A 14,798-nucleotide genomic window follows, 5' to 3' on the forward strand; every position below is an offset into this window, starting at 1 on the left:
CTGGGGTTCCCACTATTTGAGAATTAGAGCATCTGAAAGCTAGAACGGATTGGTCATCCTGCTTGCCGGCTTTCAAACTTATGTTTTGCAGCAGAAAATCCTTCCTTGAAAAAAAAAAATTCTTAAGAACCTACTGGACTTGAAACAAGGATAGGGGGTCTTTGAGCCTCCCTCCTCTACTTTATTCTTTTGCTAGCTCCCACTAGCAGGGATCTCTGTAAAAACCCCAGTTTGAAAATCACTGATTCATTCAACACCCATATGGGGCTTGAGTGTCTTTATCACATCCCCACAACTGTACAACCCCTCTACTGATGGCGTATTCACCACCACCCAAGGCTTCCCTTTTTACTTCTGGGTGAGGGCACTGCCCATTAAGATGCAAATGCCCCTGGAGTGGGCTGACACATTATTCTGCCAGGGCTTCACATCTAAAGTATGAACCAGACAATCTAATCTCATTCCTCCCAGCTGTTCAACTGAGCCCAGAGTCCAGGAAGAAAGGAGATGCTTGAAGGGAATCTTGGAGCAGCTGGCAGGTCTGGGGTGGGGAGGGGAGGAGTTGGGTAGCAGTAGAGGACACTGGGTAACTAGGAGTCACCAAAGGTGCTGGGCACCTGTGCACAGGGGAGTGCATCAAGGTCAAGTTTGGACGGTGGCAAATACTACCCAACCCCCATCCTCTTGATCTACATCCTCACCCACACACGTGACCAGCAAGTGAGACAAGCTCCAACCAGCAGTGTCAACAGAGCCAGGGAGCCAGCCTGGCGCCAAGATGCACCGGCCAGGACTGTGACCCAGGCTGTGAGGACATCCAGGGCCCCTGGTGCCATGCCCCACACCCCCACCTCTGCAAGACAGGCACGTGCCACACAGGCAGACAAGCAGAGCAGCCAATGGCCCTTGGGTATTTTTTATTTTTTTTCACACAAGCAATAGGATGGAGTTGTCCCATCCTTGCTCCCCTTGCATTGAATGTGCCTCGGGTCTTATGACCCTAGAGTGTCACTGGAGCCCCCTCCTCTCACTCCCAGTGCAGAAGGGGCAAGGAGGAAAGACCTGAGAGTGGGTGTGTATGTGGGGGGCGTCCCAGCTCTCTGAGCCAGGCTCAGCAACCCCTCAGCAGCTCCCTGAGGCCCTCTCCCTAAAAGACTTTGACACACAGCAGGTCAGAGACAGCTGGCAGAGTAAGATATAGATAGGCTGGGAGACAGACTACACACAAAACACTCACATACAGATGCACACACAGGCTGGCCCCTTCCTTTGGCGTGGTTCACCCTAGCCCTGGGGATAGGGTCTGAGGGTGGTGGTGTGGGGCCTGAGTTCTGGGACGGCCTTTGAGAGATGGGACCAACTTGAACCCTTGGTACCCCAAACTCCCAGGCCAAAGTAGTCCCCAGTCTTGCCTACCTGGATAGACACCCCTTCACCTTCCCACCCAACACTTAGAGATTAAGATTGTTCAAGTAACAAGGATAGATGTGGGAAAGGGAGACTCCACCCCATCCAATCTTCCCAACTAGCGGCCTGTGAAAGGGGCTTCAAGCCCTGGACGTGGGTCATCTCAGCACAGACTCCTCCCCTCCTCCCTCAACTCTGTGCAAATCAGAAAGACTGGAAGTGGGCAAGTTAGACTCTTCCACCTAGTAGAAGTAGGGGAGGTTGAGAGGATGAGCACCATGGCCCTCCAGAGGGGCTCTGACAGTCTGGATGGGGTGGTACAGGTGGGGAGATATCTTCTTCTGGCTCCAGCAAGGAGCATCAAGCTGGCTCTTTTTAGTTCTCAGCATTGTCCTGGACCACTAGCTTTGCTAGAAAGATCCTTTTTGCTGCTTATCCCCTCAAACTTGTACATTTCACAGGTGGTACCTGCTGCCCCAGGCTGGTACTTCAGCCATCCTGATCCAGCTCTTGCAGGTTCCCAGGTTCTGGACCCCAGCGCCAGGAGCAGAGAGGGGTGACGAGCACCTGGCCCCTCATTTGGCCTTGCTCAGTCTGTAGTTTTCCACTGGCTCCCGGCTCTCGACAGCTGACAGGGCGATGAGCATCTGGGCGGCGTAGTAGGTGGACATGATGAGGGCCCGTGAGTAGGGCACAGGAAAGCAGAACTTGTTGAGGGCGATGGTCAGGTCTGAGACAATAAAGAGCAGTGCACCGCTGCCCGCCGCCAGCTCAGTCCAGCGCCAGGCAGTCCCAACCAGCTGTAGCCCTGCCACAGCCCGCCAGCCCATGAAGCTGATAAGGGCCATATAGACCCCCACCAGGTAGGTGAAGGCACCCGTGAGGCATGGGTAGAGGAGGGCATAGCACAGGCCCGACAGTACTGCCATCACCAGACCTGTCCGAAGAGCCAGTGGCCGCATGCCAAAGGCCGAGGCATAGAACATGTGGGTCACAGCAAACATCAGCAGACCTAAAAGTGAGAGGGGATGATGGGATGTTGAAGGCAAGCTCAGGCGAATAACGAGTGACAGGAGGCGGGGGTAGGAGTAGAGTGCTCGGGATAACCCAGGAGCTTTCTTCTGAGAGTAACAGGGGTGGGAAGAAATCCATGAAGGCAAAGATACCCTCCCCGACTCTCCTGTGGCACTCCAGAACTGATCACTGTATCACCGGCAGGGTCATCCTCCGACAGGGGCCCCAACAGTCTTTGGCCACAGAACCCCTCAAATTCCCCATATTCTTGTTTTTAAAAAAAACCTCCCTTTCCCAAATCCTTGGCCCCCCAGGGTCCTCTAGCCCCCAACCCCAGGATTCCTCCCAGGTAGCTACTGTGATGACTGACCGTGCACAAAGTAGCCCTGGTCCTGCCAGATGAGGAAGGCGTCACCTAGAGCAGAGAAGATGAGCCCCACAAAGATGCGGGTGGCACTGGGGTGGGCCAGCAGGAATCCCAGGCCGTGGGCCAGAAGGAAGAGCCAGAGGCAGAAGATGGGCAGGCACTTGACGAGGGCGCTGACCCACGACGGGCTGGACGAGGGCAGCCAGAGCACAAAATACACACAAGTGGCTTTGAAGAAGGGCACTAGCTTGGGTCCCTCACTCTTCACCTGGAGGACATAGGACAAGGGCAGCACTCAGAGCGTGGGAGCTCAGAAGCCCAAAGCGGGGCTCAGAGCCAGCACCCTCAGCCCAGGCATCCACCCCAAAGACAGGCCCACCGCCCAAGCAGAGAGGATTGACACACAGAAACCCAGTTTGGCCTGCCCCAAGCAGCCAGCAGAGTGTGAACAAGCCCATCATTACCCTGAGGCTTAATTGATTAGGAAGAGAAAGGGCTCCCCTGTCCCTGCTAGTTGCATCCATTCTTGGCCCCGGGGCAGGACCAGAATAGTCACTCACTGCACAGAAAACAGACTTTGCAATAGTGTCCCATCCTGCAGCCCAATGCTTCTCCCTTCCTGCCCCCTCCCTCTCCTTCCCCAAAGCCCCTTTGGCCTCTCTCTGCCAGCATCAGCCCCCAGCTGTCTGGAATAGAGTGGAGACAGCAGGAAATCACAGAGACGCCACAACTGGCCAACTCGTGATCCTCAGCAGTAGGGCCAGGACACAGGCCCAGCGACACCAGGTGAGCGCCAGGAATGTGTGGGCACCGTCAACCATCTCAGCCCCCACAGGCTCTCTCCCTGGCCAGTCTGCAAACTCAGCCTCCACTCCAGCTGCCCCAGCCTCAAGGTACCATCAAGGGCAAGGAGAGGAGACAGGGATGCTGCCTAGATATATGGACCCATGAGTTAGGAGCAAGAAAACTGTCCCTGAAATACCAGCAATCTCAGGAATTGGGGGGTTGGAGAGGGTGTCAGTCAGCCTCATTTCCCAGAGAATAACAGCAACTCGAGGCCCATCAGAAAGAGAGGCAGGAAGGGGAGGGAGAGGTTCTCTTCCCAGCTTTTGATCAGAAGCCAGCAGTCAGGCTGGGAGGAGATGAGGAACTGAGATGGGGAAGTTAGAGCAGCTGACTTGGTCTCAGCCGGATTAGGGGGGAGGGCAGCTAAAGAAAGGTTGTGTCCAAGGCCATGCAGGCACCAGGGGGCTGCTGCAGATATTCTGAATCTGTGATCCCCTGAAGCTCTTTTTCTTGGGCCTCTGGTACTGGGGCTCTGAGAGTGATTCAGAGCAGCTGAGGTTTCCGGTATACTCATGCTCTGCCCCAAGTGACAGGCCTCTGGCTGGGTGAACCGCCTAGCCCAGGGCTCTGGGTACACACTCAGACTCTCAGACCTTCAGTCCCTGGTTACCTGGGACTGAACAGGCTGTGATGAAGGAGGCTGGGAAGAGGCAGATGGTGGGTCCAGGGTCTAAGCCTGCCCTGGCTCTGCCAGGGGTGAGAACAGTGAGAAGAGATGACTAAGTTCCTTCCTATGGAGATTCCCCCATGCAGGCTGGTCAGGGCAGGGACACGGGCAGAGGAGGGGACGGCTTATCCTCACAGTCCCCAGATCTCCCCAGCCTCCACCTGCCAGCCCTTGGAAGCATCTACTCCACACCCCTCCCCCAGCCCCATGTTTCCTAGAAGGAGAAACAGCAGTAGCAGCTGGGGAGGTGTTGATAGTCACAGAGAACCCAGCACTAGAAGGAGGAGGGGGGCGGGGGAGAGACAAAGGTTCAGGTGAGAAAGTCTGAACAAGGGGTGTCAATAGAGAACGACCTCTTCTCCTCCAGCGCGTTATCAAGGCTGTTTAGACTCACAGGCGTGCCCTGCACCGCCCCAGACTTCTCTATAAGATGAGGAAAGGGAGGAAACAAATTTGGAACAGGATTCCCAGGAGGTCCCAGTCACCCTCCTGCTCTCCCCCGCCCTCTCCCACGCCTCGCTCTGGTCTGCCCACGCAGAAGCCTGCGGTCCGCTACCGTCCCCTTCCTCTCCCAGGCAGCGATCCAGCCGACCCGCGCCAGACACACAGCGATCAACAAAGTCACGCTTCCGAGTCACGTGCCCACTGTTTTCCTCCCTCCCTCCGACCGGCGGGGGGCGCGCGGAGGAAGGGTGCAGAGGTTTGGGATGCGGCGGACCGTGACAGCGCCGACTCCCGCCTGGGGACGCGGGCCGCCGCGGGATCCCTGCCCTTCCTCAGTCCCCGGCTGCTTGGCCTCCCGCAGCCCAGTCCCCAGGCCGGTGGGCTGTGGCCGCGCCGGACACTGGCTCGCTCGCTCACACACTCACCACAGTGACCGGGGACACCATGGCGGAGGCGGCGGCCGCAGCAGCTGGCACCCGGCTCCAGGCTGCAGCTGCCAGGACGCGCCCGCAGCCAGGTGAGGAGGCGACGACGTAACAAAGCCCCAGTGATGGACAACACCTCCCGCGCGCCGGGCGCTGAGGGTTCTGTCTGCGATCCCCACGACGTCACTGCAGACACGGCCAATGAGCAGGCTGGAGTCGGCTGCGGGGGTGGGGGGCGGGAGGAGTGAGGATGGCTGGTGCTGCGGGCTAGACCCCGCCCACCACCCACCCACACTCCCACACCCTCACACCCACACACCCGGCCGCTACTGCCCAGGGTAGAGAGGCTTGCCTATCCCTGGTGGCTGGAGGCGGGGCCCTGCAGGTCCCGCCCATCTGGGAATCAGTGCCAAGGCATCCTGGAAAGTAACCGTGACCGCAGGCCCTGGGTGAGGACGGAGATTGGCCGAGAGACAAACACATTCTTGCTCTGGTCACACGGCTACACACATTTTTCTCATAACCCGGGGATAAAAGGCAAAGACAGATTCCCTTCAGCCTTTAAACATGCAGTCCGCACGGACAGTTACAATTAGACCCACAGCCTTCACTGTGTACAAACCCACATCCAAATGGACCCACGATGGTCAGCAGACGTACAACTTTCTACATGAAAAGAGACATGTAGCAGCCCATAGACCCATACATATGTATGCACAAACACATATGCACAAACATATATGCACAAACACACACAGGATCACAATTACTCTTAGGCATCAAACAAGTACATGGACACAAAACGAACAACCACAGATGGACACACATCCTTCAAGGTAAAAAGAGACACATATGTAGGCATGCAGCATCCTATAGACCCATGATAAACCCAGTTACTCAATTGCCCTTAGGCACACACTTCTCACAACTCAGAGACAGCTGTAACACACACAAGAACACACCAGGAATGATAGGCAGGCAGACCTGAGCATACTTAAGGACCCAAAGGAGTGTGAACTAACTCCACCAAAAATGCAACTTAAGCAGATTAATGTTGATGTCACACAGACTTAAAGTACACAGGCACATTTGGAACCAAGCATGTTCAGAATCATGGGAATTACATGAGAGAAATGGTAGGCAGTCAAATAGACTGGGACTTCGTCCCAGGTTTGCCACTTCCATGCTTCCCCTCTCTGGCCTTGATTTCTTCATATATAAGATGAGTGGATGTTCTCCAAGGTTCCTCCCAAGCCCAACATGTGTAGGATTGGGAAGGGCAAGGGCTGCTGCTTTCAGGAAATTTAAGTCTAGAGGGGTCTTCCTGGAGATGGAGATTTCAGATACATCTTAAAGGATGGCCCGGTGGTCTTTGATCTGCCATAGAAGGGAAGTAGCTGTGTGTCAGGCTTTGGGAATTGGGGTGGAGTAACCAGCCCTACTTAGTTCTAATTAGCAGCCATAAAGGAATTTTAGCATCATGATGACACTGAGACCCTAGTGCTGGACCCCTCCTTGTGCTGGCTGGGGAGAAGCCCACAGACTGAGATCCCCTCCCACAATGGGCCTCTTCTTTTTTCTTTTGGGCTCTGCCTACTTTCCCTAAAGCCTGTGTTGTCCACCTGACACCCTCTCAGAGGAGGGAGCAGCCCTCTTCTAGTGACAGAATTGAAAAACAGAGATTCAGAGCCAGGAGCAATAAGGGTGAGAGCCAAGGCTTGGGACTGAGGCTCACCCCCAGCCTTCCCTCATCCCCTCCAGGCTCTTCCTACACAGAGTCCCAGTGGCCAAGGTTGAACTATGCGTGTTCTACTGTGGGGAGATTCACCTTACCAGAATGGGAGACTAGAATTGCTGCCCCAAGTGCTTTGTCTCACACACACACACACACACACACACACACATACACTCCTACAAAGTGTGCTGCCTGGAAAGAACACTGGATTAAAAGTTAAAATACTGTACTTAGTACTAGTCCTTCCTCCTCTGTGACTTACTAGCTATATATAACTGCGCACATCACTCCATTTTCGGAGCCTCAGTTTTTTCATCAGTAAAATGGAGGAATTGGGCAAGAAGATATGTGCAAATGTGTCAGTTTTCTAGCCAAACCCTTTACTGTCACCTAAGAGATACTTCTCAGACAGTGGCCAAGTTCAGGCTTAGTTCAGGGAACTAAGATCCCACAGGCCGCGTGGTGCAGCCAAAAGAAAAAAATATACGTAGGTTCTGTCCTCACAGGGTTCAGTTCAGGCAGGCAAGTAAACAGTAATTATGGAGTGTGGCAACTGAAATAATTGAGGCATGAAGATATGTCTCCTGTGACATCAAAAAGATGTCAGAATCATTCAGCATGCCTGGAAGAGCTGAGAAAGCTGGGGCTAAATCTACAAAGATGAGTTCGTCTTCACTGAGTAGACACTAATGAAAATGATGTTCTAGGTGCCAACTCAAAATTGTCACTTGCCTTCTGCCTCTACAAAGTCACTAGCCACTGCAGTCACTGACCTTCCACACACCGTGAAAGGAGTTCAGGGTGGAGATCAGGAATGAGGCCCTCTGTGCTCTGGGAAAAACTGGCAGAACAGGCCTTCAGATAGTTAGATATTTTCAGAAGATTTTATGAGCCCAATTTCTTGCATCCCTCATATCTAGAAAAGCACTAAAATCATTAACAGAGACATCTGCTCCTTGTGACTAGCAACAACTTTCTCGTGACTCGCAGAAACCCTCTGCCCAAATGTGTGCTTGATTACACGTATGTCCCTTCACTAAAATCGTATATAATACTGACCCCCCCCCCAATATCTTCGGAGCAGTTCCTCAGAGCTATCTGAGACGCTGTCTCCCAGGCTATATTCCTCATTTTCCCCACATATAACTCAACTCACAACTCTCACGTTGTGCATTTTTTTTCAGTCAGCATAGGACGGAGGGAATTGCGTACGTACATAGAAGCACAAGAGACACACTGAATACAGGGAAATGCCTGTAGTACTGGAGTGAGCTGGGGGGTGAAAAAGGTGAACCTGGAGACGTAAGAATGTGCCAGGTCAGAAAGGATCTGAATGTTCTGCTAGGGAGTTTGGACTTAACATAGTAGATGACTGGAAGCCAGTTGCCTTCTGTTCCTTAAAAAAAAAAAAAGAAATCAGTTTCTCTGATTGTTTTCAGTTCTTACACACCAGACACATGGAGGATACACAGAAATGGTGACCAACCATCATTCTGGGCTTGCCTTGCTTCCTCTTGTGGGGCTTTTTCTCACCAGTAGCCTGCTCCCTCTGACCGCTGTGATTTTGCCCTGGGATATATTCTGCTCACTTGGTTTGCCCCACTTGGCATCGTAATCCATTGTTTACCTGATTCCTGACCTGCTGCTGAATCTCAGCTAATTTCTACATGTCTGTTCCAGATCCCCAGAACACTTCTAACCAGCCCTCAGGGCCACCCCACCCCATCCCACCCCTGCCCCACTTGGAGATCTGGGGAGGAAAATCAGACAATGGTGAATAAATACTAAGGAGGGTGTGACAAGTTTAGATGTTCTGATAGCAATGCAGGGGGAGTGAGTTGGTGAGTTGTTAGAAGTGAGCTGAATGTGTGTGCCAAGTGGAGGCGTTTGGGAGGAGCTGGATACACATCTGGAGCTCAGGACCAAGGTGAAGAGAGGGTATAGATTTGGAAGCCATTGCCATTCTGAAGGCTATATGGATGCAGTTAACCAGGGAGGTCTTGAGGGAGTAGAGAAGAGGGACCAGACCAAGCCCTGGGGGTCATGACATTTAAGGGTAAAGAAGGAGAACTGGGAAACAGGTAAACAGGTAAACAGATATGTCAAGGATATTTCTGACACCTCCAGTCCACTCACAGGGGAGGCGACAGACACACCCAGAGAAGCATATGTTTACACAAATGATCTATGGTATTTGTGATTTGGCTCCCTCCTTCCAGAACAGGTGACAGATGGTGGTTCTGCTTCCTTATTGCAGTAGGTCAGAAGCTTTGAGGGCACAGGACAATGACACACCTTCACTCCTGACTGTGTGCTCCAACAGTTTATGGTCTGCTTTGAGGGTCCATTCTCCCAACCCCAGCCCAGGGCATTCCTGCAGGTCTCTCCTGCTCTCTCTGCTTACAGGAGTCCACTTAGGGGTACCAAATCCCAGTGTAATCCATCTTCTGAAGACATTGGTTCCAGAATGCCTCTGTCCTGCTGGACCCCTCCTGGGCCAGGCAGGTGAGCCCTAGAGTAGCTGATGTAGCCTGGGATGCAGGGTCTGCTCCTGGAGCCTTTAGGAAAACGACAAAGATTTTAACAAAACTCTCCAGACCCTCCATTCGGGCTAATTTTTTAAATTAATTAATTTATTTTTGGCTGTGTTGGGTCTTCGTTTCTGTGCGAGGGCTTTCTCTAGTTGCGGCGAGCGGGGGCCACTTTTCATCGCGGTGCGCGGGCCTCTCACTGTCGCGGCCTCTGTTGTTGCGGAGCACAGGCTCCAGACGCGCAGGCTCAGTAGTTGTGGCGCACAGGCCTAGTTGCTCCGTGGCATGTGGGATCTTCCCAGACCAGGGCTCGAACCCGTGTCCCCTGCATTGGCAGGCAGATTCTCAACCACTGCGCCACCAGGGAAGCCCCAAGGGCTAAATTTTAATGCTGTCTTGAGATAATTTGTGGGTCAGTGTCCCTAAGGACATTCTGGGCTCTTTGTTTGGCTTCTGGGCTTGGGGCCGACACACATGGGTTCTTACTCCTCTTTCCTTTCCTTTGTTTCCTTTGTTTACTGACAGGGGCATCATTAGACCTTAGACACGAGTGGATTTCTCTAACTGTAATACTGCCAAATCAAGGGTCTCCTAATGGAGTTCAATAACAGGGATGCCTCAGGAGGGATTCATAATTTTGGTGGGGTGTATGGGATTAGATGACCTCCAACACCCAAGATTCTAGACTTCCAAACTCTGTGAAGTCCAAGTGTTTTAGTTAGTCCTTGTATTGGGGTCATCCAAGTTCAGCTGTCTCAGCAACAACCTCAGTCTCCCCCCTCCCCACCTCCACCCAGACCCTGAGCTCTCTGTGTTGTGCATTTGGGTGGTTCCTTCCTCAGCGTTGGGAAGTTAGTATGAGGAAGTAGAAACAATAAAAGAGAAGAGTCTGGGGGTTAAGCAGGAGGATGGTTTTTGAGAAACAAACAAATATAAAAACACCTAGAAGATCCCACTCATCAAGCCCCAGGACCCTGAATGAGTAATTCTCTCCTCAATATCAGCTCCTTAAGGACCAGTCTTAGGATAACAGGCCAGACCAGATCCTCCTATTTCTTCCTCTCAAAGACCCCATCTTGACAGATGAACTCCCCTGACCAGACTCTTCCTCTAGTTACCTCACTCAGATATAAGCATTCATTCATGTAACTGGTATTTATTAACCACTTACAGTAGGCCAGGCTGGATCTGGACCACAGACATGAACAAAACAGACCTTCCCTGTCCTTGTGGAGCTCATGGTCCAGCAGGAGAGGCTGATACAATGACCACAGCCTCAGCTTCCCACCTCCACCCCACCCCTCTGTCCTCAGATCTCCAAGACCAGAAAATTAGGCAGGGACATCGAGGGCTGGCTGGGCCTGCCCGGTCCTGGCTGGACCTTCCAAAAGCTTCCTCCTAACTGGAAGGGAAGTGGAGCAAAGCCAGTGAGGCTGCAGCACCCTGTGCAGGGGTCGGGAGAGTTATTTGTGTTACCTCAGCCCTCTCCAAACGCTTTCCTATTCCAGCTCCGCTTCCTGGCTCCCATCCAGAGAAGAGTGGGCTTTGGTAATGCGTTATATGCATGTATTACAATAGGATTTTTAAAAAAATTTTTATTGGAGTATAGTTGCTTTACAATGTTGTGTTAGTTCCTACTGTACAGCAAGGTGAATCAGCTATATGTATACATATATCTCCTCTTTTTTGGATTTCCTTCCCATTTAGGTCACCACAAAGCATTGAGTAGGGTTCCCTGTGCTATACAGTAGATTCTCATTAGTTATCTATTTTATACATAATATCAATTGTGTATATATGTCAATCCCAATCTCCCAATTCATCCCACCCCCGCTTCCCCCTTGGTATCCATGTCTGTGTTTCTATTTCTGCTTTGTATTACAATGAGATTTAAGCTGCAAATTAAAACAGTTGGAATTGTGACCATACTCCTCTCCCGGCTCCTGCCCTGGCCAGGCTCAGAGGTGGGGGTCAGAGGAGGGGAAGGCAGCAGTCAAGTGGAGATGCTGAGCAGTTCCCCCATTCCTACACACACACACACACACACACACACCACTCTGCAACAAGTGTCCTAAATCACTGTGGTACAGGGAAGTGTTACAAGCCATCTCCACTTGCTGCAGTGAGAGCCAAGGAAACAGGCTCAGGAGATAGAAGGGGGATTGCATTTAAATCAGCAGTAACCACATTTGTGGATTTCCAGAACTAGTCTACTTAAAAAAATATATATATTAGACATCAAGCTAGAGTTGCCTATTTTTTTTAACATCTTCACTGGAGTATAATTGCTTTACAATGGTGTGTTAGTTTCTGCTTTATAACAAAGTGAATCAGTTATACATATACATATGTCCCCATATCTCTTCCCTCTTGCGTCTCCCTCCCTCCCGAGTTGCCTATTTTTTATCGTGTGAAGTAAATGTTATTGAATATAAGTTTGTGTGCCTGACACACAGTGAGGCCAAGCAAACCAAAACATCAGAGTTTGGAGCAGAGAAATGTTTATTGCAGGACCAAGCAAGGAGAACGGGTGACTTGTGCTCAAAAACCCTGAACTTCCCAGTGGTTTTCAGGCAGAAGCTTTTTGTTTGTTTTTTGTTTTTGTCTGTGCCACGTGGCATGTGGGATCTTAGTTCCCCAACCAGGGATCGTACCAGCGCCTGCTGCATTGGAAGCGTGGAGTCCCAACCACTGGGCCACCAGGGAAGTCCCTCAGGGAGAAGTTTTTATAGGCAAAATTTAGAGTGAGGGCTGTAGGGTGTGTGACTTTCTTCTGATTGGTTGTTGGTGGAGTAACAGGGTGATGCTCCAGGAGTCTTGTGCTCAGCCTGAAGTTGCCATCCTCCACCTGGGTGGGGGCCTCAGCTCCCGGAATAGATATTGTTATGTACATCCCTTGAGGAGGAACCAGGATCCTGTGCTATAGTTTCTTGATTGTTCCTCCTTTGTTCCTGCATTCCCTGTTTCCCTGATTAGTAGCTGTTTGAATCTGCACTTTGGAACCCAGGGAAGGTCTAGGAGGTGGACCCGGAAAGGCTTTTGTGCCCAGGAGGACCTCATGTGGTCCGGCCTGGTTTCAGAAACAGCTTTGGAAGCCAGCAGTTCCTGGTTAGAGTCCCAGAACCACCAACTTCTCTTGGGCAAGTGATTGTGAAACTGCACACCTCATATGGGACTTGAACCCACAATCTCTGGCTTAGGAGGGGACTCAAACCCACAATCTCCCAGCTAAAACCACACACCTGGTCTCAGGACTTAATGAAGCTCAGGTTCTTCATGTCTCGGTGCAGAAGGAATTCAGCGAGAAGCAAAGTGAAAGGTAAGAAGTAGATTTATTAATATCCTTTGTAAAGAGGCTGCAGGAAAATGGGGCATGAGAGGATGGTCACGTGCCAGGTCTCGGGCGAGTTCCTGGGACAGACCACCAAGTAAGGGTGTTCCCGGTGAATCTGAGGTTCTTGATGTCTCGGCACAGAAAGAATTCAGTGAGAGACAAAGTGATAGGTAAGAAGTGGATTTATTTAGAGAGGAACACACTCCACAGACAGAGTGTGGGCCATCTCAGAAGGCAAGAGAGCCATAAAATATGGTGTGGTTAGTTTTTATGGGCTGGGTAATTTCAAAGGCTAATGAGTGGGAAGATTATTCCAATTATTTCCGGGAAGGGGTGGGGATTTCCTGGAATTGGGCCACTGCCCACTTTCTGGCCTTTTGTGGTTAGCCTCAGAACTGTCATGGTCTATGGCTGTGTCATTTAGCATGCTGATGTATTACAGGGAGTGTATAATGAGGCTCAAGGTCTACTGGAAGTCTAATCTTCTGCCATCTTGGACCCAGTTGGTTCTAACCAGTTTTTGTCATGTCCCATGGCTATGTCATTCTTTTTTTTTTTTAAGATTTATTATTTATTTATTTATTTAATTAATTTATTTTTGGCTGCGTCGGGTCTTAGCTGTGGCACACGGGATCTTCGTTGAGGCATGTGGGATTTTTCATTGCGGCATGCGGGCTCTTCGTTGTGGCGCGCAGGCTTCTCTCTAGTTGTGGTGTGTGGGTTTTCTCTTCTCTAGTTGTGGCGCTCTGGCTCCAGGGCACGTGGGCTCTGTAGTGTGTGGCACGCAGGCTCCCTAGTTGAGGCGTGCAAGCTCAGTACTTGTGGCGCTCGGGCTTAGTTGCCCTGCGGCGTGTGGGATCTTATTTCCCTGACCAGGGATCAAACCCGCGTCCCCTGAATTGTAAGGTGGATTCTTTACCACTGGACCACCAGGGAAGTCCCGCTGTGTCATTCTTTTAAAAGTTGTACACTGTCCCCTTCCCTCCTGTTTCAAGGGTACTTGGCTTTGCATAGGAAAGAATTAAGCCATAGTAAAATGAAAGCATAGATACACATTCCATAGGCAGAACGTGGTCCATCTCAGAAGGTGAGAGCCGCCCCGTAACATGGGGTGGTAAGTTTTTATGGGCTGGATAATGTCATAGGCTAACAAGTGGGAGGATTATTCCAGCTATTTGGGGGAAGGGGCAGGGATTTCCAGGAACTGGGCCACTGCCCACTTTTTGGCCTTTTATGGTCAGTCTCGGAACTCTCACGGGCACCTGTGGGTGAGTTATTTAGCATGCTAATGCATTACAATGAGCTTATAATGAGGTTCAAGGTCTACTGGAAGTCAAATCTTCTGCCATCTTGGGCCTACTTGGTTCTAACCAGTTTATGTTGTATCCTCAATGGCTGTGTCACTCTTTTAATGGTTGTGCCCTGCCTGCTTCCCTCCTGAATCAATTGGATCTTTCTGAACTTCAATTTCCTTTGAAGGGAGGAAACCAGTAGTCTTCGTAGAGAGTTTTTGTGGGGATTCAACATATAAGGCAGCTGATACTTATAAAGTACTCAGTAAATAGTGCTTTCCTTTGAGGAAACTTAAATTCAGAGTGGGCATTTATCTGCCTGGTATGACTTAGGCAGAGTCTTTTCTGAAGATAAGTGGGATTTTGGAGCGCATCGAAATCATTTGGGAAGCTTGCTAAGCATACAGGTGTTAGCCCAGGTCATTCTGTCTCAGTAGCTTTAGAGTGTGGCCCTGGCATTTATTTTAACAAGCTCACCAAGTGATTCATATGCACATTGAAGTTTGAGAACTTCTGTACTAGATAACCCTTCATTCAATAAGTATGAGCTAGATGCCAGGCAGAAACGAAGAAGAAAACAATGTATTTTTTGAAAGGCTAGTGCCTAGCACAGACCTGGCACTGATGAGCACTTATTAAATAGTTATCAAATGAAAGTCTTCAAGGAGGTGCATCCTATTGGGGATATGAGCAAATAAATCAGTTAGTAGCCACAAGAACTTGTAAGGAAAGCGGG

The 14,798-nt window shown here is 50.8% G+C and overlaps 1 protein-coding gene across 1 annotated transcript; it reads right to left on the minus strand.

The window, feature by feature from the left end:
* Positions 1-105: 105 nt before the first annotated feature.
* TMEM86A (transmembrane protein 86A) lies at positions 106-5,411 on the minus strand. The gene is made up of 3 exons (XM_004263907.3): positions 5,171-5,411; positions 2,792-3,056; positions 106-2,419 (listed from the first exon to the last, which is right to left on the minus strand). The coding sequence occupies exons 1-3, from the start codon at positions 5,189-5,191 to the stop codon at positions 1,983-1,985; spliced, it is 723 nt and encodes a 240-aa protein (XP_004263955.1). The 5' UTR covers positions 5,192-5,411; the 3' UTR covers positions 106-1,982.
* Positions 5,412-14,798: the final 9,387 nt, after the last annotated feature.

Source organism: Orcinus orca, chromosome 8, assembly GCF_937001465.1.
Source record: "Orcinus orca chromosome 8, mOrcOrc1.1, whole genome shotgun sequence".
NCBI lineage: Eukaryota > Metazoa > Chordata > Mammalia > Artiodactyla > Delphinidae > Orcinus > Orcinus orca.